Below are 27,741 nucleotides of genomic sequence, written 5' to 3' on the forward strand. Positions count from 1 at the left end.
GGACCAATTACTCACGTCTGGCCAGCTGTTTTCACAGTGCAGTTGGCTGTCATAGCTGACATGTTGCTGTTTCGGATTACAACCTCTTCGCAGAACCTCAGACCCACAAATTCGTTTATCTTCAAGGCCTGAACAAAGACAGCAGGTGAGGCAGAGCAGTAAATCCTTAGCAGAACAATTTAAATACAATATGGTGCGTTTGGCAGATCATTTGTTCCATTTTAAAACAATAAATGTAATGTAGCTATTCTCTTTTGGGTCTCAACTCCCTTTTCACGTATATGTTGCCATATAAAGTAATTTCCTGTTTCATTTTTAAAGTCTCTTGTCTCTTGCACGCTGTCTTTAGCTGTGCTTGTGGTCAGTTGGTCCCTAGTTTGTTGGCCTTAATCCTCTCCTTTGAGTTTGGCTCCATCTTCAAACATGACAGTTACTATACATGGGGTTTTTAAAGCGCATTATCAGTAGGCTATCCACTTGGTCATGTATGTTTGGTATAATGTGCAACACCCAACAGTTAAAATCAGAGAAGTCTGTTTAAGTCTATGCATTCAGCCATCTAACATCAAGTTTAGAGCCCAGTTCAGGTCCAACCCCAGTTCAATAAAAACACACTTACAGACAATTAAAACTAAAACTGCTAAAACATATATGTGAAGGAGGTTGTCTGTGATGTGTATTTACAGTGGGGCAAAAAAGTATTTAGTCAGCCACCGATTGTGCAAGTTCCCCCACTTAAAATGATGACAGAGGTCAGTAATTTGCACCAGAGGTACACTTCAACTGTGAGAGACAGAATGTGAAAAAAAAATCCATGAATCCACATGGTAGGATTTGTAAAGAATTTATTCGTAAATCAGGGTGGAAAATAAGTATTTGGTCACCTCAAACAAGGAAAATCTCTGGCTCTCACAGACCTGTAACGTCTTCTGTAAGACGCTTTTCTGTCCCCCACTCGTTACCTGTATGAATGGCACCTGTTTGAACTCATCATCTGTATAAAAGACACCTGTCCACAGCCTCAAACAGTCAGACTCCAAACTCCGCCATGGCCAAGACCAAAGAGCTTTCGAAGGACACCAGGAAAAGTCTTGTAGACCTGCACCAGACTGGGAAGAGTGAATCTACAATAGGCAAGCAGCTTGGTGTGAAAAAATCAACTGTGGGAGCAATCATCAGAAAATGGAAGACATACAAGACCACTGATAATCTCCCTCGATCTGGGGCTCCACGCAAGATCTCATCCCGTGGGGTCAAAATGATCATGAGAACGGTGAGCAAAGATCCCAGAACCACACGGGGGGACCTGGTGAATGACCTGCAGAGAGCTGGGACCAAAGTAACAAAGGTCACCATCAGTAACACACTACAACGGCAGGGAATCAAATCCCGCAGTGCCAGACGTGTTCCGCTGCTGAAGCCAGTGCATGTCCAGGCCCGTCTGAAGTTTGCCAGAGAGCACATGGATGATACAGCAGAGGATTGGGAGAATGTCATGTGGTCAGATGAAACCAAAGTAGAACTTTTTGGTATAAACTCAACTCGTCGTGTTTGGAGGAAGAAGAATACTGAGTTGCATCCCAAGAACACCATACCTACTGTGAAGCATGGGGGTGGAAACATCATGCTATGGGGCTGTTTTTCTGCCAAGGGGACAGGACGACTGATCCGTGTTAAGGACAGAATGAATGGGGCCATGTATCGTGAGATTTTGAGCCAAAACCTCCTTCCATCAGTGAGAACTTTGAAGATGAAACGAGGCTGGGTCTTCCAACATGACAATGATCCAAAACACACCGCCCGGGCAACAAAGGAGTGGCTCCGTAAGAAGCATTTGAAAGTCCTGGAGTGGCCTAGCCAGTCTCCAGACCTCAACCCCATAGAAAATCTGTGGCGGGAGTTGAAAGTCCGTGTTGCTCGGCGACAGCCCCAAAACATCACTGCTCTCGAGAAGATCTGCATGGAGGAATGGGCCAAAATACCAGCTACTGTGTGTGCAAACCTGGTAAAGACCTATAGTAAGCGTTTGACCTCTGTTATTGCCAACAAAGGTTATGTTACAAAGTATTGAGTTGTATTTTTGTTATTGACCAAATACTTATTTTCCACCCTGATTTACGAATAAATTCTTTACAAATCCTACCATGTGGATTCATGGATTTTTTTTTCACATTCTGTCTCTCACAGTTGAAGTGTACCTCTGGTGCAAATTACTGACCTGTGTCATCATTTTAGGTGGGGGAACTTGCACAATCGGTGGCTGACTAAATACTTTTTTGCCCCACTGTATTTCATTGAGGTGATAACCTCTGTCTGAATTTTGAATTGTTTCTGCTACTTTCTCTATATATCTGCATCGTCTGCTGTCAAAACCTTTAATGCTGACTTACTGCAAGACCATAACGAGGAATACTAAAGTACTTCAGCCAAGCCAACCAGTCTTTGGTGCTGGGTAGATTCACCAGGAGTCCTGAAAAAATCTAGCAGACACAAAGTCAGTTTAGATGTCTTTTTTCTGGAGGGTAGAGCTGACATAACACGACTTACAAACACATCTAAATGTTTCAAAGTCCAGATGCAGGATGTTAATAGTCTCACGGGAGCTTTTACTATCAGACAGTAAAACGTAGATGAATAACTGTCTATTGTTCATTATAATATACGGATAATATAATATATCTGTGTTGCTTATAGAGACTTAGTCAGATATAGATTCAATAGTCAATGTTTTCTGGAAAATTTTGCTATTGATTAAGAAATCAATCAACAATCATTTAAAATGCACTTACTGGCCACTTCATTAGGCATTGCCGTTCTTATACTTAATTTGTCAACCCCGTAGTAGCAACTTGGTGCATTTAAGCAAGTACACAAGGTCAAGAAGACCTGCTGAAGTTCAAACTGAGCATCAGAATGGGAAAGAAAGGTGATTGAAGTGAATTTTTGCCCACACAGCAATCTCAAAAAATGAGAAAATATCCAGTGAATGGCAGGTCTGGGTGAAAATGCTTTGTTGATGCCAAAAGTAAAAGGAGAATGGTCAGACTGCTCTGAGCAGGCAACAGCAACCAACTCGTGACAGTCCAAGTGTGCAGAAGAGCATCTCTGAATGCACGACACATCAAACCTTGAATAAGACCACACCCCAGCATAGCCGACCATCTCCATCCCTTTATAACCACATCTGATGTTAAAGTGACCAGTGAGTTTATGTCATCAGTGAGTCTTCTGTTTAAAATGTCTCATTTCTTTTTTTTAAAAAACCCTAAAGTTGCCTAAAACAAAAAACGGAGATGTCATCTTTACTCCTTCTCCCTTCCAACTTATTTATGTGGGTCATGGGGTTGCTGTATCTCTTACCATCATGAAGACAAAGGTGATGGTCATGAGGATGTTGGCAAGAGCCACAACACTCTGGTCAGCTGAGATGGCCATGGTCATGGCTGTGGCTGTGTAAGCCACCAGAGTCACCGTCAGCATGAAGACAAAAAAGGCTTCTGCTGTGGATTTGAGCCCTGGTTGGACACACAGTTTTGTGCGCTTTTACACACTGATGTCATTTATTTAAATTGAAATGCAAAAATTTAAATAGATAAATAGATAAAAGTCTCACCAATCAAAAAATAGACAACACAGCTGAAGATAACAGAGGTGACGGTGCGCAGAGCGATATCAGACAGGATCTTAGAAAGGAAGTAGACAGACACTCTGTAGTAGCCGCTGATGTACTCGTGCCTGTCACGAGAGAAACACATAAAGCAACAGTTCAATCTAGAGTCACACACACACGTATACGGCGTCCTGATGGAGAACTTACACAAAGAGTTTCCTCTCAGTGATGAAGAGCTCGGCAGCAGACACAGTACTGAAACACTGGTTGGTAGTGATGAAGAAGAGGGCGCCCATCCTGGAGCAATCAGAAAAGCAAAAGTCTGGTCACTGGGGGTCATGTGATTGTTGGGTTTTTCTCTGTAGGTATTATTGTAGGGTCTACCTTGGAATAGAAAGCGCTTTGAGGCGACTGTTTTTGTAATTTGGTGCTGTATAAATAAAGTTGGAATTGGAACCTCTCGGACAGCACAACACTTAAAGTGCACGCTATCCGGTTGTTCAGTGATGACGCGACAAATCCTACTTCCGGGTCTAAAGTAGTCTGCGTTTAATATGGCTTTTGTGTTGTTAACATGTTTAATGTTATGTATTTTCTTATATTTGATCTCAAAAAGCTCCTAAAACAGTCAGTGATCACTGTTGACCTCCCTCGGCTTTTATTACCGCTAATCATTTATTTAAGCTCAGTTTTTAAAACCTTAGGATGTAACTACAGCCCAGCCCATGCAGCAGTATATGACTGACTAACCTCGTATTGTGGATGGATTAACTCAGTTGTTCTCCTGGCTGAAGTTTGGTCCTTTTACAGCATCCTGCCATGCGATTACATTTGTTCCTGACCACCGAGAACACTCACGGTAACTTTTATCGAGTGGAAAAAAAGTTAGCTTGTTTATATTATGCTAACATAGCTGTGTCGCTAGCGGTCACGTAGCACATCATTATATACCAGCTAGCCAAACTTCAGTAACCCTACAAACGTCACTGCTGTTTAGTTTCCTGTCTTCATTTATGCTGGAAGTGATAACAGAGCTGTACATTTTAATTTGTTTCCAAAACCCCGCAGTCAGGACATGCTATATTGTATTTAGATAGAAGCTAGCGAGCTAACTCCCTGCTAACTTCTAACTCCGTTAAATGTCATAAATTCCGTTTTCATGGATGCCTGGATGTTAAACTCAATTGTTACACCTGGTAGAGCAGAACGCTGATCATTTTATTAAAGATGAAAGACTTTAGACAGTTTTTCAACTCTCAGTAATGCCATAGTGATCGTTTGATATATGGACCTGCAGCGGAGTTTAGGTCCAGACACGGCTAGTGACGTCAGACTGAACAACCGGATACTCAAAAAGAGACTGCACAGATAAGACCTGTATAGGATGCTTGCCAGGAAAAGTCTTAGAAAAAAAATAACATGAGACTCCAACCTGTCAATCAACACAGAAGCAAAGACACAGCTTTGTGCAAAAGTCTTGAGCCACTCCTCATTTCCTTATATTTTGCCTTCAAAGAGCCAGAGTTTCTTGAGCAATAGTTCTCCAGATCTTCTGAAGGTCTTTCAGAAAGCCTGGGGAACTATTGGAGCCCAGACTTCGTCATTATAATGTTGACAGAGAACAGAACAAAAGCCAGCCAACATCCAAAGACCTTTGAATGTCCGTCAAGAAGCCCGGAAAACTATCCCCAAAGATAACTTAAAGAAATGGTAAGAAAGCTTGCCTAAAGGAGTTCAGGCTGTGTAGAAGAATAATGGTAGTCAGACCAAATATTGACTTTTCAGTATGGGGAATTGTACAAACTCTGTACAGGAATATACTGTATGGAGTTTGCACAAATCACTGTACTTATTTCACATTTTCTTAGCAAAACATAAAGAAGTGAGTGGCGGCTCAAGAATTTCAGCACAGTACTGAACTGTTAAGAAAACAGTCATGTTCAGAGCAGAATAAAGACTAAAGATCTTACATACTGTAACGTGACCTTTGAAAACTTGAAAATGTTTGCAGTAGTTTGTCACCGATGTCCTGAGCACAGACTCCCAATCTGAGCAATATTTCACACGACTCCTCACAAATTTCTTTTGCGTTTGTTTCTAGGTTTTTTCCCTCATTGCTGATTTTCCTACGCTGACTGTTGATGCTGATTGTTGTTGCCCCAATATTAGCCCCTACACCAAGCAAAGATGAAGGAGGGGTGAGAAACTTGAGACATTTAAGCCACGTACGGGCTGTCTGCCATTCTGCATGTGCACTGACCTTGAATATAATCACATTAGGTCCCTGTACACTACTGAACGGAAAAAGGGAGACCACTGAGGTCTCTGATGGGCTTCGCTGGACTTGCGAGTACCAGGTTGTGCCCAATAAAAAACGGTAAGAAGATTAACCGAGCGGGAATTACCTTTCACACTTTTTCACCAGAAGCGGTCACTGACCTGAACATTTATGGGGAAACATGTTGCCTTTAGCGTGTAAACGCATAGTATTAAAAAATAAAAACAAAACAACCTAAAACGAAACAATAAAAGAAGTCCAGTTTAAAACAATGGCTTACTAATAAAAATAAATGCTACTAAAGCTACTAATTTAAACATTTGCCCATCGATATAGATTTTTTGTAGTTGCAGCGCATTAAAAAAGAGTTTTGGGGTTTACATATTGTGGAAAACATCATCTATAAAATATGTAGAGTCCAAACAATTAATAAATTGCTTATTAGTAATTTTCCTCACGAATGCTGCTGGATTCGCTCAGTTTGCTGACATGAGGCACACACAAGAAATCTGGAAAGAGGGAAGCAAAGACACACTGTGTCTTCAAGTGAAGTACCATGCTAAAGAAAGACACTCTACAAACTGGCAACCCAAATGTTATTTTACAGGCTTAAGCGATCAACGAAGCATTACTAAACCAAGCCATGAATATAGCTTAAACATTTTAGCGTCAAATCTTAGGTTGACATTTTTCATGTTAGCTGACTGGTTTGTAGTCTTAAATGAACCTTTTACAAGTGTATTAAACCCATATCTGAACCACATCGCTGCGTCTCACACCCCGACTATGGAGGCGAAGGACTTTCTCGAGCATTTTTTAAGCTGCATTGTTCACTCACACGTGCCAACATTTCCTCTAAATCAGATGGTTTACTGCGATAACTGCAAGACCTGATGGGGAAGTAACAGTCATACTGCAGTAACAGGCCGAGGGCTGTGTTAATGTGACAGTTAATAAAAACATCGATTTTATAAGAGTATGTTGAGGTATTTATTGGCCTGCAGACGATGAGAGACAAAAGGAATTTTGCTGTGTGAGCTTTACATTATTACATGCATTTCATGGAGTGCCATATGTATTAAACCAGCTAAATTACACCGATGTAATAAGTATTATAAGTGAGAGCGATTAGCTGATTAGCTGCTGTGGCATTTAGACAATAGGAATGCTTTAAATAAACAAATAACACACAACATTAAAATGATCAAAGTACAAATTGTTTAGCCATGAAGATGTTTTTTTTTTTTTGGAGATGACAGCAGGACAGTCACATTACATACTCAGAACATTTTGTAAAATATTATTATGTGACTCCAGCTCACTGTTGAGAGCAGTTCTCTCACCTGTTCTGAATACCACTCTGATCATCTTTGACCCCAAAGAAAATGGCTCCCACGATGAGAGCGAGGAAAACGTTGACTCCCAGCTGCGTAAGAGATTTAGACAACGTGATGACTTCTGTGCCTACAACATACACATTCAATATGTTGTTATATAAAAAACCTTAAAACCTCCTGAAGTCCAGTTTAATCCAAACTTGAATTTAGTTTATGGAAAAACTAAATTAAACTTTTGGGGGTAAAAAACAAAAAAACATGGGTACAAAGGACTGAAGTGAGCAGAAAATGCTAAGGTTATGTCCTCCTGAACTGATCCTGGGGTGAGATGACTGAATGGAGGGGAAAAAAGGTGAAAGCAAGACATGTTTTAAGCTGAAACTATTTACAGGTTATGACAGGACTAAGCGGTTCCCAGGGTGAAGGGATAAGCCAGTAAGGTTGAGCCTTTTTCACCTCATTCCCCTCAGTCCCTCATGTGGAAGCTGGGCAGCGGCGGGATAGGTCATGATGCCATCATGTGATGACTCCCACACCGGGGCCAAGGGGCTTTGGCTAGATATGATATCAGTTCAGGTTCAGGCCCAAAGAGGCAGGAGTGGGGTCACAACAGTCACCAAAGCTGATTACAGCACCCACGCCACCAAGGAACCTTCTCGAAGGATTATTTTTGACTTATTTAGGACCAATTAGCTGTTAATAATTCTTAAAGTGAGGAGACTTCTGACAGCATTTTGCCGCCATGGGGCGACTAATGGGGGCATAAAGGTGACCCCTCTAACACGCTGCGTATCCTGCTCACGATGATGGGGCCAATACAATGTACACTGTTAAAAAAAAACATTAAAAAAACGGTAATATTCTGGCAGCTGGGGCGCCAAAATACTACCGTAAAATAACAAAAAATAACTTCCTCATAAAAATACGGTTATTTCCAGTAATGACAATACAGTTTGTTGCGCTAATTTTACATGGGATCTTGCCTTTTCAAGTGATCTTAAACATTAAATTAGGAACATGTTAATGTGATTAAACAATGAAATTATCTATAAATAGGGAAAAAAAACAAATCCTAAAAAACGGTAATATTCCGGCAATCATGAATATTATGTTGTATTACATTACAGTGATTTAACGTTAATTTACATTCGAAATGTGAATTCACAGTCTATTTACGTAACGTTAATGATATTCTAGAAGAACAGAACAAAACTGTAAAATGCACAGTAAAATACTTTCATATTAGGATTTTTTCCTACAGTGCAGCCATACCCGCGACCTTGTAGTTGTTAGTTCACATTCATTGGCCGATGCTTAGCGTCATGTTATTATGTGTCCCAACATCCAATGGCATGTCACATTGTTTTCATGGCCACACCCTCACCCAGGTGCAGAGGCCTATTTCTGTTCAGGAATGTTGTGAATACTTTGAGATTTATATTAATTGCAATTCCTACCTCTACATTTATTTTTTAAAATATATAATTAGCACAGCGTGGCCGGGCAATGTTTTATATGTTTTTTTTGTTTGTTTTTATTTCTATTAATTATATTTTCACTTGTTACCTCTGAATTATTGAATCAGACCTAGATGACATGAAATTTTCAGCAAAATTATAATTCAAATACTCCTTTAATTATTGATTATTCTCATTAATTTTCTATCATTTTATATATTTTTCCATAGTATTACATTTGAATTTAACAGATCATTCTCTCACATAACAGACAAATATTTGTGAAATTATGATACATTTCTGAATGTATTTTTACAATCTAAATATACATATGTACAAAAAATATATATTTAAAAAACAAGTAAATTGTGTTTTACTATATTTACAGTGATGTTATGTTATTTTACCTTTGACATGTAAAATCACAGTCTACCTATGTAAATTTCATGATATTCTAGAAAGACAGTACAAAACTGTAAAATATACAGTAAGATACTTTGACATTACTATTTTTTGGAACAGTGTATGCTTTTATTTTTAAACATACTTAAGTTTAAACCTGTCACTAATTAACTATTTAAAGTTACCCATATAGCTACAAAAAAGTTGGTAAAAGTCTTCACCAGCTAATGAGCTTTATGTTCAGCTGACAGACACGAGAGTGGCACTGACCGACGTCTGAAAGTCGAACGCGTGCCCTAAAAGACGATGGTGTACGTGCTTACCTGGGCCACAGATGTTTGGGGGTTCAACATGAGGTTCTGAAATGTTCTGTGAAGGACCCATCGTAGCTGGTGAAAGAACGAGCTGTTGTAGGTGATGGTGCGGGACTTTGGGAGGGACCCACAGCGCTTATCTTTAACAATGCGTTCCAGTTCGGCTCGTGTGTTGCTGGAGTAACCGCTGTTCCTGTACTCATCCACCAGGCGCTCCTCGATGCTCTGCCTGGAGCTACTGAGCTCCTTGAAGTCCAAATCTGTTCACAAATACAAAAAAACCCACTCAGTTATATTTTATGTTCATAGCACCAATTCACTCTGGCACTTTATATACAGATTTGACTCTAGAATAGAGTTAATGGTCGACTATGTACACCCCACGATTCAACAGCTTGTAGAACCCCCTTTAGCAGCCACGACTTCAGCTGTTTTCTACATGACTTTATCAAAATCTCCCATGGATGTGAAGGAATCCCTGATTTTTTTCTGCTTACGTTTTCACGTGAAATTTTTTCACTTGCAGAAAATGTTAACAAAAATTAAGGCGTTATGAGGTCCAGTAAAAACCATCTGTGTTCCTGTTTTACTCTGTCAACTCTAATTTGTGCGTTTGACATGTTGTTCTAATCACTATAAATGTCAAATTTAAAACACTTTAAATAACTTGTTAATAAAAAGTTCCAGGTAAAAATACTGTATCTTCTTTATTGTATCGTGCCTTTTTGTGGATGTTGCAAAATCAAAGAAAAATGCAAAGAAATGGGCACATTTGCACAGGATATGTTTGTTTGTTGTTATTCTATTAAACCAGGAGATGTGATACAAACTTGACTGAATATTCATAGTTGGTTAATTATGCCGCTACCTTCAGAGCCGTGCACTTTGGTCATTGCTGTGGCGGTGAAGTCTCCGTTAATCACATCCAAAAAGAAGTCAGCTGGGTTGTTGTGGGCCTCGCAGGCATAGCCTTGAACACAAATCACAATGTTGCAGCTCAATATCAAAGCAAATCCTATACATATAGTGACCCTGCAGCTTTTTTAGAAGCTGCACATCCATCTACATTTATTTACTTCATAAATTTAAGAAAACTGTAAAGAAGTGTCTTGTGATGTTACTGTTTAGTCAGTGTAATCACCGATGTTGGCAAAGTAGTCCAAAGCGTTTGGTGCTGGTCCGTGGTACACCATTTTACCACTGATCAACAGTGTGAGAGTGTCAAACAGTCTGTAGATGGAGTAGCGAGGTTGGTGGATGGACATAATTATGGTTCTACCATGACTCGCCATTCTGAAAAGACACATAACACAGTAAAAAATCAATAGGCACCACAATAAATTGATCTAAATAAAGTAGAAGCAAACAGCAGCAGTTTTCCTGCTGTAATTCTTCTATGTAAAGTGATAAGCTTCTGTTTAAAGTTAACCAAACTCCAGAATTTTGCTTGAAACACTTTTAAAAATTCTTTAAAGGCCAGAAGCTCAAGATTTTACTTTACTTTAAAGAAATCTGAGAAATTAGAGAGAGTCCGGGCTTTCTCACCTTTTCAGCAGGAGCAGGACAGAGTTAGCAGTGCTTGCGTCTAGCCCGGTGGTTGGTTCATCCAGAAATAGGACAGCAGGATCGATGATCAGCTCCATGCCGATGTTTGTCCTCTTTCTCTCTCCTCCTGAGATTCCTCGGGTCATCTGCGTGCCCACCTGAGGAACAAAAAAAACACCAACAAAACACAACGGGAATCGCTGAAAACGAGCTTCATCTGCCGGGGCAGGCTGCTTGTTAGAGGACAGGTGAGTGACAGGCTGTGATTATCTGCAGCACCTTGGAGTCAGCCACTTCGGTGAGACCCAGTTCTTTAATGAGGTGATTGACTCGAGCCTCCTTCTCGACCTGAGGCACGGAGACGTGCAGTCGCAGAGCGGCAGAAAAACGCAGATTCTCCCTCACGGTCAGGGTGCCCATGACCACATCTTCCTAGCAGGGAGACCAAAGCTTGATCAAAGGTCACAAACTGAAAAGCTATTTTGTAGTTATCATTTCCACAAATCCTTAAGGGAAACAACCAGAAACAAGACGGAGTTCACTGCCTCACTGCAAGAAGGAGTGAACCTCGGCAGGGTTTGCAGGTTTTTCTGGGAGGTCTAAGCCTGCCTGCCTGTCTTCTCTAAGGACACTTGCACAAAATATTTCTCATCTCAAGAGTTTCTTCTTAAAAGAGGTCTAACACAAACACAAACAATCTCAGCACTATGTTTAATGTTTAAAGGCCAACCTCTGTGTGTTAAGTTGGTTTTACAGCCTACAACATTTGCTTTGCTCTCAGACGCAGCGTCTAAGAGAAAGTCAAAGCTCTCAGCTTTTTCTGCATGAAAGCTTAAAGAAACCAGTCGAGGCCGGCCAATGCGTCACTGAAAAAGACCCCAAAACAAAAAATAAGTAGTGAAAAGCCAGTTTACACGTTGCTTAACTTAACACCTAAAGAGAGCTGCATTAAGTACGTAGAAAATAAACCAGAGAATGACTCCGACTTACAGTGCTTAACAAGTTTATTAGACCAAAACACAATTTAAGTTTTATCCCACAGCTGTTCTAAATTAAAAGCACTGCTAATTATCAAAAGCAATTCTTATGTTTCTGTAATGATTAACCCACCAGCATCCATACACTGTTTAATTGAAAGGATTTATTTTAATGTTAACATATATTTATCTGTCCTATCCACAATTTTTCCAATTTAACATTTTACAAAAAAGCTGATTTTTTTATTTTTATTTTTTAGAATTACAGGGTTTTTTTTTACTAGTGCTCCTAAACAGAAAAATTTTTTTTTCGCGATTGACGCTCAATTAATTCCTGACTTCTCAGAGACGACTAGAGTGCCGGCTCAAATTTGGGTATAAAAATGTAAATTCAGCTGTTATTTACCTGATAAATAGTAACATAATGTGTAGTTTTGAACAAATTTTTGATAGATTTCTAAAATATTTGTGGCAGGTGGTATCAAGCATTTGTTAAGCACTGTACATTTATCAAATAAATATATTTCAAAACATAATATCACTATATCCATATCAGTGCATCTGAGTGGATATAAAATGGTTAATATGAGCTATTTAAAGAAATACAAATTTACCTGGACGACATAGCCAGAGAGGCACTTAAAGTTTGGAGGCTGTGGGGCTCCATCAATGAGAACTTCACCCGAGAGACCTGCGGGATCCTTCCTCGCAGCCAGAATATCCAAGAATCTCAAAGAAAAAGAGCAAAGAAAAATTCTACAGATATCCAAAACAAAAATTAAGGTAATTATTTCAAGATTATATACAATTACGTCCATAGGTATTCAGACAATGTCATTTGAATTCAACGGGCCTAAAAATATCACATTAACTGTTTAGGAATTGCAGGCCTTTTATGCATAAATACCCCATTTTTAAAGGTTCAAAAATAATTAACAAGACGTTTCGTGGCTAGGTGAGGCTCTTTCCCTCATAATTTCAACTGACAAATGAAGCAGACGTAATATCTGAAGTCAGCTCAAAGTATTATGAGCTGACAGAAGGTTTAATAAACAGTCCAGTTTAACTCTCTCAAGGCAGGCGTTGCAGATTTGCAACAGTTAAAAGCTAACAACCTGATTACCCCACATACATATTTTATGAGGTTTTTTTTACTCAGAAGTACCACTGCAGGTATTCTTTTGTGCATTAGCAACAAAAACTTAATTTGAGCCTGAGAGGGTTAAAAAAATCATGGTTCAAGCTTTACAGGGTTAAGAGCGGCCAAATGAAACACTTGGCTGGTTCCTAAAAACAATGAATCCACTGCCCAGTATTACGACGACTAAAGTGCTGAATTAGTTCTATGGGTCACCGCATCTAACCAAGTGAAGAGCACTATGATCAAGAGACGCTTTCATGAATACAGAGCGTTTACTACAAGGTGCAAACCTCTGGTTACACATCTACAAGAGCTCGCACAGTTCAGGAAAAAAAACCTTGGAAAAATGAAACCAAGATGAATGCGTACCAGTATGAACAGAAGAGAAAACAATGGTGAAGGAGAGAAAATGCTCATGATCCAAAGCACAACCCACCCTCTGTCAAACATGTCAGATGGCTGTTCACAGCAAATGCGATACTTACTTGTACTGCTTGTATTACTGTTTGTTCAATCACATATTGATTAATTGATTTATACTGTAATAAGATAATAATACAATGATTTATAGACCTAACTGTATTTTTGAAAACTGAAGTAGTACTCACGAAGATTTTCCACTTCCAGTAGGTCCAAGAATAGCATTCAGACCAGGTCTCATAATCCCACTGCGAGACAGTGACACAGGCAAAAAGAGTGTAATGATTTAATAATGAAAAAAGAAACTCAAATACTGGGACACATATTTGCTTATGTTTCCAATTATAAATGTTTTTTCTTAGATTTTTACTGTATCAGTTTTATGCCACAGACACAAAGCATGTGAATCAAAGTAGTTAATATGGTCCTTAGACACATGCTGAAATGAACTACTTTTATTAAATGAATCATCCCTCCCAATCCCATTTAAAGTAATATTCATGAATGGATTTTACAGCAAATACAGATATCATATCATTTTTTTTTTAAAAGTAACAATTTAAAGAACTTCAGAGACTTCAGAAAGCACGGAGTGAGTCAGTGATTTAAAACAGAGTTGAAGACTGAATTAAGGTCTGGCGGTGGATCACGTGACGCTGTTTAATTCGTTTCCCTGGCAGACTGCTCTTTAGTGCATTTGAGAGATTATATGCAAGAAACCATGCTTAATATCATATAATTAACACTGTGGCAGGAAAAAGGTTCCCCCCCCAAAAAACTTGTGTGAAATGATTCATTCTTCCATGGGAAACGTCAGCTGTATTTAATACCATCAGAAAGGAACTGCAAGGGTCTATTCACTATTGTCCCACTTTGTACTGGACTGACATGGAAAACAAAAGAAAAAAAGCAAGACGACACCCCCCAAAATTAAAAGAAATCTAAAACAGTCAGTGCAATAAAATTCAAAAGGATTCATTTGGCATTTTTTTTGAAATTCAACAAAGTAAAAATCATAAGATTTCTACTGTTTAATGGGGTTCTGTGCATGTTCAGCTAGCTTAAGCAGAGGGGAAATAATTAAAAAAAAACAGGTATTAAATGTTTTACAGGTTTTCTGCTGCACTTATCAAGTGAGCAAATCATAGCTCTGCAGGTTAATATCTGTAAATTCATGTGCGCGTAGTGTGTGAGTGATGAGAAAACGGAGGAAAGCGAGGGAGAAGGTGACAGAGCGGAGAAAGACAAAGAGACTGACTTGAGGTCCACCAGTATTTCCTTGGAGAGGATCTTTCTTTTGCAGAGGAAGCCGCTCTGCTGCTGCACTTTGTACTGGATGTTGTGGAAGCTCACGGTGGAACCGCACCGCTGTTTCGTCCCGTCCACGCCCGTGCCGACCTTTGACACGGCCATCCCGTTAGTACCGATGTCTTCTATCATTGCAATGTTGATGTGACTGGTTTTCTCCATCATCCTCTGCTGCAACCAAAAACACAGAATTTTATACATGAAAGAGAAACGCTGTTACTTTACTAAAGGCACAGACTGATCAGTATGGTGATAAGGATCGCTTTGAAGTGGTGTTAAGGTTTCCACCTCTTGAATACCTGCTGGATGCAAATCACTTTTTGAAGCAATAATCCTAAAATCAGCATAGTTATCAGCATAGTTATCAGCTGTTTTAACCATCCTGAGAGTCTCACTTAAATAATAAACACCTGCAAAAGTGGTAAACAACAAGATAGTAACTAAATGTTCATTGCCAAAGGAGGCATTAGCTCTAAATTTTATAAAGCAAAAAAGATCAACATGTGGACACACATTTCTTCTAATCTACTCTAATCTAATTTAATTTTGAAGTTGTAAGTTTAAATGCAGGCTAAGGCTGGTATTCTACGGCTTCGAAGGGATAAACTGATAAGGATAAATAAATACAACAAATAAAAATCCTGGAATTTAAGGAACAGTGGACTTTTCACTGCATTACTCGGGGATGACATGCTGGACAACACTGTAAGCTTAATATTTCTAAACACATTTATGAGGGTGCTCGACTCAAAGGACATGTCCACTATTTATTTTAACTTGTATTAATTTAGAGGACTAAAGATGTACTGAAACGTATTGATGTGCTTTACTATTATTATTATTATTGGGAACAAAGTAGTTTTTAAATCCACACGTTGTTTCTGTGGCACGCGCTGCTCTTTATAGCAGTGTTTTGTGTTTGAGCTCACGTGTTAAAGAAAGAAAAAAAAAACACAGCAGGTATATGAGTGGACAAGAATATTATAGCTATGTAAAACACGTGACCTCGGTGATTTACACTCCATGGGTCAAACCTGCCTGAGATAAAATTAAAGGAGTATTTCTTCTTGCGCCAATGCTAAATCAAGGCAGCAGCTGCACGTGATTTCTTGCAGACGTTAATAAATAAAATATGATTGAGGAGCTGCTGAAATCAACAGAGAGAGGAGAGAAAATATTTGTAGCTGGGACTTACCGGGCGGTGAGGATGTGAGAGGGCTGCTGCTGCAGACTGATGGCCAGCGGCAGCTCACACAAGGGTCAACCCCACTCAGGCTGGGGGAGGGAGGTGAGGCCCATCACATTTTTCACAGCTGCTCATTTTTCTTTTTTTCCGTTTTATTCATACAAAAGTTAGCCAGATAACTTCATTATAGCATTTTCTATAGTTATGCCACTTATAATAAATCAGCTTATCCCCCTTTTCCACCAGAGTTACTGGTTTCTTCCAGGAGTTGGAATATAATGAAATCTGCATCTGGCAATCTGTTGTTTAGCTACCCACTACTGTATGGGGTTACACATGAGTGCTGAGGGTCAGAACTTAATAGATTGTAGCTGAAGTAGTTAGTAGAGCATCTATCCCCTTTTAAAATGTCTAGAAATGCAGTTTAATAGTTCTGGACACTTAATTCAAGGGGTGACTGACAGATACACAGCTTACAGATTTTTAGGGGGTGGGAATTTAAATGTTAATGTATCATTGCATTGAAGTTTGCATACCTGGCTCATCTTACACAAACTTTTATCGTCAGTCAAATTAATTAAATATGTGTGGCTAACTTTAGTTTGTCACAAGAGAGAATATCTACCTGTGGCATCCTGGTAAAGTAGATGTACTGCAGTAACTTTGTGTTTGTGATACTAAAGCCCAGAGTGTGACTGTGAATGCTGGATTTCAATGCCTGCGTGTAAAAGAAAATTTATATCTGTGTCTTCATGCAACTCTTGACTAAACAGGATCAGGTTTCACAGGAGAGCATAATGGATTTATTGCACAAGATATAGTCTCTGTTAGGTTGCCAACAATCCTGTGAAGACTGTAGAGAACTATGATCCTAATTTTAGCAGCATTAGATTGCAACGGTGTGATGCTGCGTCCAGAGTTTGAAAGAGTCTGCATGTGTGCATTAGTGTGCCTATCAATTTTCAACATAAGTGCGTTAGGAAAGTGGTCTTATGTAACTTCTTTGGTGTCACGGAGTAACTCTACTCTGTGGAAGCTTCCACCTAAAGACGTCTACTGCATTCATGTTCAGAAGGCAGGGATGGAAAACGACTCTGGAACCCACGACAAGGAAAGATGTGAAGCAATCCCACTCAGTGCTTCTTGCCGTGGATTCTGTGGTGGATCCATTGGATCAGTGTCAGAACAAACATTAACTTTGAGTTCTGTCTCCCCTTGGTGGCCTTGGGAGAAATCTCACAGTGGCTCAGAATATTCTCTCAGAGTATCTCCATGCTGTGGTCATGTATCCTTGTGGCACACGGCACTTTTCACATAGATCTGAGATGGCTGCTTTCTGACTTACTTTTAAAGTCTTAAACAATATGTCATTCATCTATTTAGTCAAGCCGCTCAACCTATATAACTCCAAAACATGTAGCCAGATGCTCTCAGTGCAACCGAAGTCTCGATTCAGTCTCAGCTGCCGACCCTAGACTAATGCAATAACCTGCCACTTGATATTTGTACTGTAGTTTATGCAGTCTTTTAAATCCAGCCTTTTAATTGAAGTTCAAAGTCAAATTCAAGTCCCATCAGGCTTTTTATGTTGTGTTCCCCTTTATTATTATTATCTTGTTTTATTCAAATATGTTCGTTTGATTTTGTTTTATTAATGTGTAGTTTCATGTGGTTTTAAACCAACCCGTAAAGTACTTTAAAAAGCAACATGGCTGACCAAAGTGCTGTAGAAATCAAACTGACATTGACCACAACTGAGTGAATGTCTAGTTTTGTCTAGTTCTCCATTTACATTTGGAAATTTCTTGAATTTGTTCTGAGGATAAACAGGAAGTTTTTTTATTATTCGTTTGTCAGGTTGTTTCCCCAACAACTTAAAGCAGTTTGAATCTACACAATCAATCCAGATAAAAATGAGATTTTTTTTTAACTGAAAAAAAAAAAAAAAAAAAAAAAAAATTGTGTTCTTGTCTAACTGACAACAATTAAGATTTCATTATTTATTACGTATACCTGTTATTTAATTAGTCAAGTAGGTGGAGCAGAGCTTCCTAACTCTGGACTCAATTAAGGTGTCCAAGATTTATTTTTCAGACACCTGCCTTCTTTAATTTATCAAATTCTTCCATACAATTTGTAATTTTCTAAATAAAGATGACCAAGTTTGAGCTCGTTGGCAATGTTAAAAAAATAAATTTAAAAAAAAAAAAAAGTAAAGAAAAATCTGGAATATATGTAGACATAATGCAAAAATAAATATTTTAAAAAATATCAATGTTTTCTTATCTGTTTGAAGTGGCATGTAAACTGCTCTGTTGATGTAAATCTTTCACTGTATGGACAAAAGCATTCGATCACCTACACGAGGATAACAACACGTCCATGTTACAAAGAAAACTGTTTCTAAATGTATCGTTTTTTATTGAAAGTGTCACAAGCCGTTTAGACCAAGAGTACAGTACTAACAGTGTCGTTCAAACGGTCACATTTGGGTCCCAGGTGCAGATCCAACACCACAATGATTATATTTCAGAGGCAGTGCAACAAAGTACAGTAAAATACTGAACACAAGGTTAGAGAGTAACTCTGACAGAAGGCTTGTTAACTATTTTGAAAATCATACACACAAGCGCCTTTATAATATCCAAAGTCCCGTTAGATACAAGAATAAGGGAGAGAAAATATATTTACATGAACATTTACAAGATGACAGTTTATACAACATTAGGAACTCACAGATAAAATAATGCTGATAAATATGACGTGCTGTATTTCTTTAGCCTTAACAAGGACAAAATAAAAGATCACACCACCAGCTCAACGGATTAAGTCTGAAAACACATCCACTCACATAAGGTCAGCCAACACGACTTGAGCAGCTTAGTCACACCTATAGCCTACAGAGACTGGTTACATTGTTTCAGTTTAAGCAAACATTCACATTGTCATACATGGCTCTTAGCTAAACAATTCTCTAGTGTTGCATTAGGTGTGCTTTGTTGTGTCTGACTGACACACAACGGTGGAAAACCAAAAATAACCCCAGGTTACTCACACCACAGGTCCGTGTCTAAAGACCTGCATGTGTAGAATATTCTGATGTGCCAAACGTAGCTGAGATATGAAGAAAATATAGGTGAGACCAGTTTTCCAGGTGTACATATCACACAGATGATTATTTACAGAACAGAAACAGTATGATTCAGTACCTCAAACACTTAAGTCCCCTTTAAAGGACCTGTTGCAAATCAAGCAAGCCTGGCAAAGAAACATAAAATTTCATTTTTATTCCTATATAAATACCAAGTTCAGTCACCAAAATGCTGTCCAGGCAGCTCTGTTCAAAACCTTTACATCTTTTAAGATTGTCCAAGTCTTCCAATAACTTCTGCGGCTCTTTAAGAAATTTTGTTTTTCTTTAAATATAAAGGAAATTTTAAAGTGTTGGTTTGCAACTAAATGTACAAGAACAATTCTTATAGGAAAGCTATATAATTTAGATATTTTAAATTTGCCATAAAGTTTTTAAGGCCCAGTCAGTGACTTTATCAGTGACACCAGTTCTTCAACCAAGGTGTGGGTTTCACAGCAGCTGATGACCAATCACTGTAGTTCAATTGCCCAACCCTGACTCCTTTTGTTGCACTTGCTCCCAAAATTAAAATGGAGAAATGGTCCAAACTTAAAACCTGTGCTCTTAAAACTGGTGGGATACATTTTCTTTAAAAATGTAGGTTAACAATAAAAATGAAATTGTGAGTGAGATTGTGGTGTGATGAATCTAAACTGATAAAACAACGTGTGAATGGCAGAAGAAGGTGAGGAATTAAATCTGTAGAGCAGGCTACAGATTTAGCCAACACACATTCCCGTCTGCTGCTCACACACTTTTAGCACCTATGAGGTCATTGGCTTGCTAGTAGATACAACCTTGTATAAAGGGAGATTTACCCCCATGAATTCACTGCCTCTTTGTTCACACAGGCAATAAACATCATGCAACTGTAATTAATGTTGTAGCCATTAGGTGTCATTATTTCGGCAAACCACACACTTTTTACAATGTTTCTTTACAGGAAGCCAAATGTATTGCACATGTTAACAAAGTCTTAAACAGACCTCGTCCTTTCATCCTATGTCCCGCAGCCTATGCCCAGCGACCACTGGACACGAAGCTTCTGCTGAAAGAGAAACTCGTGTCTGAACTCTTGTGCTTTCCCCAGGCACCAAACGGCACCACGATGATTGTGCTGTTGTCCTCTGAACCATACTGAATAGCCTTAAAAAAACAAAACAAAACAGAGCACCGCAATGTGAAGCACAACAAGGTTAGAGAAAGTCATCGGATGAATGATAAATTCAAGCAAAAATTAATCTTCTGTAGGAAATTCCAGACTTGAGGAAACATGGACACGGTTTTGGGAAGCTTTTTTGTGTCTAACAGATCATTTCAGTACATGAGTCAACCAAAACTTAATGAAACCCAGCAACAAACAACTTTGTAGGAGAACAGGTAACACATTGACCCATGGGCTAATATTCAACAAAAGCATCAAATGTTTTACCTGCTCAGATATTCTCTGTGCTGCCTCTTTGGGTTCGTGACACTGGTTGATGACATTGCAGATCTCCTGGCTGTTCATAATAAAGTTAATGCCATCTGTGGTCAGCGCCAGGAATGAGTCATGGACATTGTGCAACTGAAAGGGAATAAATAAATAATACTTTATAACAGACATTAAAAAGACAAATCTACTGAACTATTACAAGAAGATGGTAAGACTGGCTTTACTGTCTTCTTCAGCGAACAACAGATGTGAAAATGTGCTGTTGCAGAGATCTGCATTAAAACAGTCCATGGTTCTGCCCAATACACCAGCAATGTGGATTTTAAATCAAACAATCGTGACGTACAAAATACAAACAAAATATTTTGCAGTCATTTTTATAAAACAGTCCCCATTTTCAGTGCCTCAGAAATAATCGGACAAACATTTTAAATATAAGGATTGTTTTTAAACACCTGGGTGAACTTTGCAGTCAGTGGCTAAGGTCTCACCTAATGCTTTCCTCCCTCGAGCTGCTCGGTTAGGGCTTTCCTGCAGCCACCTTCAGTTGTTGCTTGTTTGTGTCTCTCTGTGACTTCAGTTTGGTTTTTAGTAACTGAAGACATGCTTTGTTTGGTTACGATCATGTGACTGACTTGGCCATTGAATAATATCAAATTTCTTTCCCTCAAGAAGCTCTTGGGTTGTTTTTCCAGTTTGCTTTAGGTCATTATCATTTGCACTGTCAAATTTTTTTTGCAGCATGACATGCACACTTCAGAATTCATCCTGCTACTTCTGTCAGCAGTCACATTACCAATAACCCCAGTGCCTTGCTTCCATTGGCAGCCATATGTGCCTATACACTAACATTTTTGTAAAAACCCTCAAAAGTTTGAAAGTCAGTTGCATCTTTATTGTCTGATTTAAGACCCACTGTGGTGGTGCACAGAGGAAAAATGACAAAAACTGCATCTTCTGAAGATAACATGTATCAAAAAATATATATTTCAGTGACAAACTAAATTTACAAACCTACCGTTACTCTTTTGGTCTCAGGTTCAGCAATGACTCCAGTCTTCTTCAGGTCAAAGTCTCCAATGCTACGCGTCATTGCCAACCTGCCATTGACATTTGGCTGCCCCAGGCTATTCCAGGTGATAAACCCCCCACTCTTCTTTATCCTTTAAACAGGTGCAGATCGGTATATTAGTACATGTATGCTACGAAGGCAGGATTCTTTTCAGGGCACTTACAATTAATAAAAAAGAAAGAAAAAATGAAGTTTAAAACCTGCTTTTAAAAGCATCATGTACCTGTCTTTTTCATCCTTTCTCTCAGGGGTGTGGTCAACAGTGAGTTTAAGGGCCTTGCCCTTGCGGCACAACATGACACGACTGTCACCCACGCTGCCGACCACCAGCTCGATGCCGTCCCTCAGCAGGGCCACGGTGGCGGTGGTTCCTGCGTTCATCCCGGGTGCTACAGAGACATACGAGAAAATCTCAAGCTCCACAAAGCCACTGCCCATAGTGTTAACAACAACATGGTGTATCTCACGCACTCGCAGTCACACGCTACAACATGAACACATGGGTGGGAAGCCATGTAGTAGACTTAGAAAAAACTACAGATATTCACACAGTAAACAACAGAGGAGGCAGTCACACATGCAGGTTGAACTGTTGCAGAATAGAGCTGAGGTCCAGAGCAAATGTTACAGCAGGTAAGTCTAAAGCTGAATCCAAAAAGATAATAAATAACAACAACATTTATCAGTGCCCGATACTGGGCCTGATACTCGTAAAGCAACACAGAAACATCAGAGAATGTCATAATAGTGAGTTCAGCATTTTATCTTTCCTCTTATGTTCACCATGGATGCCTCTAGGGTTGAGAAAATATAATAAGTCAGTCACAAGAAATATTATGTTCAACTGACTCAGTAAAGTAAACGACTTGCGTTTTAAATAAATAAGAAAAAAATGTTTTATTTATGCCAAATGTTGAGAAATTACTGGAACAAAGAAGATTAACAAGTTTTACTGTCAAATATTTGACATTGGCAAACAATGTTCTGGTGGTAGATAAATAACGGTAAAATTTTATGCAATTAAAAAGTTTATCCTTTCCTCTCCTCAGAATTAAATGAGCTGATAGAGACTTAACGTTCTTTAAAGCTTAATCTGAATATTAAACATGGACTGGATCTGTCGCTGACAACATAAATCTCACACAACTTTCAAACTGAAGCACTGTCTCACAAGAAGCGTTGCATACACTTGGTGAGAAGAGAAAAATCAAAAAGAGAGATAGAGATAGGTAGAGGCAGAGAGAGAGAGAGAGAGAAGTGAGAGAAAGATAGGGAACCTTCCAGTAGTCCAGGATTTAGGACCCGCTGGACTCTCCTTCAATATCTAGCCTCTCGTCATCCACACTGGTGCCAAGGGCTTCCAGCTCTTAGCTGGCTCCGCAGCTGCCGTAGATAACATGCACACACACATACAGGCATATTGGGACATTTCACAGAGTGAGGCCAAAGTGAGGCCATGTAACAAGTACACTAGCGTTCATATATCATTAAACTTAAGACATAAAAGGTGGTTGAGAAATTTCAAGCTAAGCTGATGAATTTTACAGAAATAGGGCAAACATGTAAATTAGATTTATTGAGGGAAATGTTTTGCATTAATTTTTTTGAGTTATACTCAAACATTCCTTAATAAAAATGCCTGCTTTAAACATAACACTTTGCAGACAAAGAAAAGTAAACAGATTGGTGACAAATTAAAGGAAAACTCACTATTAACTAATTATGCAAAGTCTTTAAACCTCTACTGACAGATCTGATTCTGTCCAAATGATATTCTCTCACTAGGAGGTACCTCGGGGTAGTGACGTTCTTAAATGGTCGAGATCTGATAACAGCAGTCAAGAATTCCTACAATTTTCTCATTAATCGACCCACTGGGTAAACCCTGTGTGGCGTCACGCATGTAAGGTAAAGCTGTTCCGTTTATCCAAATGTGTACTCTGATTTTTCCTTTAATTTGTTACCTTTCTGTTTCTGGCAATGTCGTGCTGGAAGCAAGAAAAACACTAACATATCTTCTACGCGTAGCTAATTTATTCATGAATTATTTAAGGAACTTGGGGGGAAAATGACAGACCTCTAACCAAAAGTGCTCAGTGGGGAAATCCAAAGCTTCAACGCCTAAGTAGGATAAGTAAATTATGTTTGAAGAGAGAAGAAACAAGTGTCATCACATAAAAACAGAGTACACAGCATATCCAAGAACATATAATGTGAAAGCACCTACCATTTGGAGAGAAGTGCAAATGCCTTGCTAGAGCTTTGTCTACTTCAAGGAAGGCTTTTGTTAAAACTAATTCCAGATTTTCCTCGTCTGCAAGAAGGTTCCTTGAGGAAATCAGAAAGAAAAATCACTTACAGAGCTGTGACATCTGACATTCACATTATTCAGAAATGAATAAGCTACTTGTGACAGCGACTCATACGAACTCCTTACGTGATATATTTTTCCATGTATTTTTCACAGAAGTCAGCTGCCTCCGATCCACCGTGCCCATCAAAGACAGCAAAGTAGAGCACCCTGTCGGTCAGCTCGGAGACCCGGTAGCGGTCTTCATTGTCCTTGCGTTGACCAATGAGCGAGGCGCAGCCTACCTTGGATAGGCTAACTTTGGGAATGGGCTTGCCGTAACGAATGCTGGGGGGCAGCAGGATGGGCTCATCGATACGATTGTCCCAGATTCCAAATGAATCCCAGGTAGTGGGGCGGCCGCTGCTGTCTGGATCAAAGCGTGTATTACTGTGCCGAGTTTCTGACGGGGTGTGGAACGGTTTGCGGAAAATGAACTGGAAGTGGCTGTCATGCTGGACTGGAAGGGGGACTACGCTCATCTGTACAAGACCGGCTCGACCCACGTGAAGACCACTGCATCTTGCCAAGCGTGCGAGACAGGCTGTTGACATCACCCTGACAGCACGAACACCTCGGAAGCCACTGGATGGAGAGGCAGAACAGTGTACTGTCTGGACAAAGCAGGAAAATAAGAGAAAAGGAAAAAAAAATTAAAATCCATCATTTAGACTGGGAACACAGCATGACAAAAATCTTTTATTTGTTTAGGAGGAGGCTCCATTATGAGGACTAAAGGTCTCTTCAAACTAGAAATCATTACACAAACACAAATCAGATAGAAAAAAACTGAGATTACACAAATTCCTTCATATTTTTGAAACATTTGAAATGTAATCCATCTAGTAATAAGTGACAAATACCTCCTAACTATTACTAGCATCTGATACTAATCTTGATCATTTGCTTAAAAATAATCAAGTGGTTACTTTTAAATATACTTAATCGATGTTGCATTAAGACTATTAGATGACGTCATCTCCTTGAACCCCCTGTGAACTTCCTGAACCTTTTATTATTTGACAGAAAATAATGACAGGCAGTAACTGGAGCCCAACAGGTCTTGTGTTCAAGACCCCATGTTCACACATTCACCACGTTCAAATAAAAATTTAGTCAACTAACAATAAGAATCATCCTCAATTCTAAATTCAAAGTGTTGCGCATTTACTACTGTGAAGTTCCATTTAAGGATACCACAGGGATTCTGTGTTTGCCGACTAACTACTAAAAGCTTTACCCAGTTTTATTTAATTTTATTGCTGATCTTCCAAGAGCTGCTAAACAAATAGAACGTAACATAAAATGACATAAAATTATGTCTAATACTGTGCAAAAGCCTTGAATCATTCCACTTTTCTTTACATTTTGATTGAAGGTCTTTCAAAGTTTCTTTTGGACACTGGCTGCTTTTTCATTCATTTTCAGTTCAGCCCTTATACTTGACCATTTTTGTTGTTTTTTTAAGTTACTCAACATCGACCCATGAATCATTTAAGTATTTACACAATGCGATTCAAGAGATGAGCCAGTGTTGTGTCTACACACAACAGACAACTTGGCAACTGGTTGTCTTTTTGTGTGTGCAATCTTTGCACACTTTTCTTGCTCACCTTATGTAGTCCTGTGTTGATTGTCTGTTAAATATAGCACCGTGGTCTTGGAGGAACGTTGTCTTGCTTCACTGTGTACTGTACCACTGCACATGGTTGAAATGAAAATAAAGCCACTTGATTTGACTTGAAATAACCAATCTTATCCTTTTTATCTTTAGGCACTTGGTTAGTAGCGGCCTGTCACATAAAGACATTTCTTTAGTTTAATCCACAAAAAACTCCAAAGATAAGTTTGACAGAACAGAAGTATTTTTACACCAACAAAGTTTTCAAAAAGCTGTTGTTTGAAAACTCTGCAATATGTGCTAAAATAGAAAACTGAACAAGTACACAGCAAAAAATATAAGTAGCCTAAAAATTAGCTTAAGAGTTATTAGTCATAGATTTGCCTCTCCGGATCCCGAACCCTAACATTATTGAAGCATTGTGGGATCACCGTCAAGGAAAATGGAACAAAGAGCACCAAGCATCCAAAGAAGAGCTTCGAATGTCCTTCAAAAAGTCTGGAGAACTAGTCCTGAAGACTGTTTAAAGAATAAAAGGTAGTCATTCCAAATATTGACTTTTAAGCTTGTTAGAATTATAAAAACTCTGTATTTACCCCAAATACTTGATTTCCAACTATTTCCTATTTTCCCAGGAAAACGTAAAGAAATGAGAGGTCGCTCAAAACATAAACAACACATAAGCATATATTCTTAACAATCTCAACTAAATGTAGCATATGCAAACTTTTTTTGAAGTTCATTAAGATTATACAGATTCCTAGCATACTAAAGAATGAAGAGGCATAAAATAATTGAAGGTTATAGCTCAACACTAGCGGAGATAAAGGTCATTATAAAATTTAACAAACTTTACAATTTACTCTTTGCCACCAACAAACCATAGTCTTGCCTGTTACTTGGCATTTACGAAATCCGTGTCTGGCTATTGAACAACAAGGTTTGTCGAGTTGAAAGGACATTTAAAAAAAACAAACAAACCTTCCTTTCAGTAACAACAACACGCACAGCCTTTTTCGGACATCTACTATAGCAACCTCAATTCACACTATTGTACACTTAAAATTTAACATATATGAGCCCAGACTCTTTTTACTGTTAGTAAAACCTATAGGAGAGTGTTAAAGCCTTAACAGGAACTTTCCTCACTGTGTACAGGGCTTCTTATGGGTTAATAAGCAACATTTACTCGGACAGCATTAATGAATGACCTTTATTGTATTTGGTTTAATTAGTGAATAAACACTGATTAGGGAGAATTTCCGACGTGCTATATCGTCCATATGTTGTAAATCATCTCAGGGTAAACCGTGTATTCATGTGCGTCAACATGTCTGTGAAGGTTCTCAGAATGTGCGTCAAAGGCAAAGCTAAAGAATGATGCAATAGCCATTAAGCTAACTGCTCCACTATCGATCCCAATATCATAAATGTGTGAGGCACTTAGAAGTGCTATCCTAAGAGAATCTGAATAAGAAGCAGTCCTTAATAAAATGCAGTTTCAATACACTTACGAAAAGAAGCAGTATATAAACGGTAACGTCATCCATTTTTCATATTAGCATTAACTAGCTAGCTGCAAACGATAGCTCTGTAGCACGCAAGCTAACAAGGTAGATAGCATCAGGTAAAAGTTACCATTTCGTCTAACATTACCGAGATTTCAGTTGCATGTTGACTAAAAGCCATACCTCGAGAGTTTCAGATGTATTCGTCAACTTTAAAGATCCTTTGCTTGCTTCTTGTGGCGTGATAACAAATTGAATGAAAACGGTTGCCCCCTCGTCTTGCCTTGTTATCAAACAGCAAGGCCTATGATGTGACCGCACCAATCAAAATCTTGTAAGAGTATCCGCCCACATTGACGCCCCGTCTACAGCGCATAAAATTAGCCGAAAAAAGTCTTAATGGCAGCTATGGGTACCAATAATAAAGCTGCACCTCTAAGCGCCAACTGTCGCGAAACACCGAAAGGGCAATGTAGGAATAGAAAATACAATTTGTGACACAATGTCGTCATCCAAGCATTGATTTTGTTCACTAAGCTTCTGGTTTCTTTATGGCCAGGGCACTAATTTAGACCCGGAGCCTCCAGTAGGTAATTTAGGCCTGGGTGTTTACGTCAGTCCAATCTTTGCCTGCTGGAATCTAGGTT

At 38.9% G+C, this 27,741-nt stretch overlaps 2 protein-coding genes and 1 long non-coding RNA gene across 5 annotated transcripts in view; 1 reads left to right on the top strand and 2 right to left on the bottom strand.

Moving 5' to 3' along the window:
- The window catches only part of abcg2d (ATP binding cassette subfamily G member 2 (JR blood group)), an 18,905-nt gene extending 2,846 nt beyond the window's left edge, over positions 1–16,059 (bottom strand). Inside the window, exons 1-15 of the mRNA XM_082537559.1 lie at positions 15,985–16,059; positions 14,740–14,957; positions 13,670–13,729; positions 12,535–12,649; positions 11,223–11,375; positions 10,944–11,101; positions 10,540–10,691; positions 10,267–10,368; positions 9,408–9,658; positions 7,232–7,314; positions 3,818–3,907; positions 3,614–3,735; positions 3,361–3,515; positions 2,391–2,480; positions 16–128 (exon numbers count right to left, since the gene is read on the bottom strand). Of these exons, the coding sequence (XP_082393685.1) occupies positions 16–128; positions 2,391–2,480; positions 3,361–3,515; positions 3,614–3,735; positions 3,818–3,907; positions 7,232–7,314; positions 9,408–9,658; positions 10,267–10,368; positions 10,540–10,691; positions 10,944–11,101; positions 11,223–11,375; positions 12,535–12,649; positions 13,670–13,729; positions 14,740–14,954 (1,859 nt within the window). The 5' untranslated portion in view covers positions 14,955–14,957; positions 15,985–16,059. The remainder of the gene's footprint in view (positions 1–15; positions 129–2,390; positions 2,481–3,360; positions 3,516–3,613; positions 3,736–3,817; positions 3,908–7,231; positions 7,315–9,407; positions 9,659–10,266; positions 10,369–10,539; positions 10,692–10,943; positions 11,102–11,222; positions 11,376–12,534; positions 12,650–13,669; positions 13,730–14,739; positions 14,958–15,984) is intronic.
- LOC309709097 lies at positions 4,000–11,130 on the top strand. Of its 2 annotated transcripts, none has more exons than XR_014277420.1 (3): positions 4,000–5,808; positions 5,891–5,987; positions 11,076–11,130. It is a non-coding gene; the product is annotated as an uncharacterized lncRNA (long non-coding RNA). The 2 variants fall into 2 exon arrangements; XR_014277421.1 differs by lacking the exon at positions 11,076–11,130 and having other exon boundaries at positions 4,000–4,469; positions 5,712–5,808; positions 5,891–7,223.
- A 2,312-nt stretch (positions 16,060–18,371) lies between the features above and the next one.
- On the bottom strand, positions 18,372–27,739 carry ppm1kb (protein phosphatase, Mg2+/Mn2+ dependent 1Kb). Of its 2 annotated transcripts, XM_082537519.1 has the most exons (8): positions 27,278–27,739; positions 25,579–25,664; positions 24,053–24,579; positions 23,843–23,943; positions 21,839–22,004; positions 21,562–21,706; positions 20,541–20,675; positions 18,372–20,254 (listed from the first exon to the last, which is right to left on the bottom strand). In XM_082537519.1, exons 3-8 carry the CDS (start codon positions 24,517–24,519, stop codon positions 20,123–20,125), a joined length of 1,146 nt encoding a protein of 381 aa, XP_082393645.1. In that variant the 5' UTR covers positions 24,520–24,579; positions 25,579–25,664; positions 27,278–27,739; the 3' UTR covers positions 18,372–20,122. The 2 variants fall into 2 exon arrangements, with proteins under 2 accessions (XP_082393645.1, XP_082393646.1); XM_082537520.1 differs by lacking the exon at positions 25,579–25,664.
- Positions 27,740–27,741: the final 2 nt, after the last annotated feature.

This window comes from Aulonocara stuartgranti, assembly GCF_965226115.1.
Source record: "Aulonocara stuartgranti genome assembly, chromosome: 6".
NCBI lineage: Eukaryota > Metazoa > Chordata > Actinopteri > Cichliformes > Cichlidae > Aulonocara > Aulonocara stuartgranti.

Bases quoted from the DNA above. Each gene is read 5' to 3' on its own strand.
- ppm1kb (XM_082537520.1), bottom strand. From the start codon at position 24,519: ATGTCAACAGCCTGTCTCGCACGCTTGGCAAGATGCAGTGGTCTTCAC. The intron at 21,707-21,838 runs GTACATGATGCT...ACCTGTTTAAAG, and splicing joins AGAAAGGATGAAAAAGACAG to GATAAAGAAGAGTGGGGGGT. The intron at 20,255-20,540 runs GTAAAACATTTG...TGTTTTTTTAAG, and splicing joins CACAGAGAATATCTGAGCAG to GCTATTCAGTATGGTTCAGA.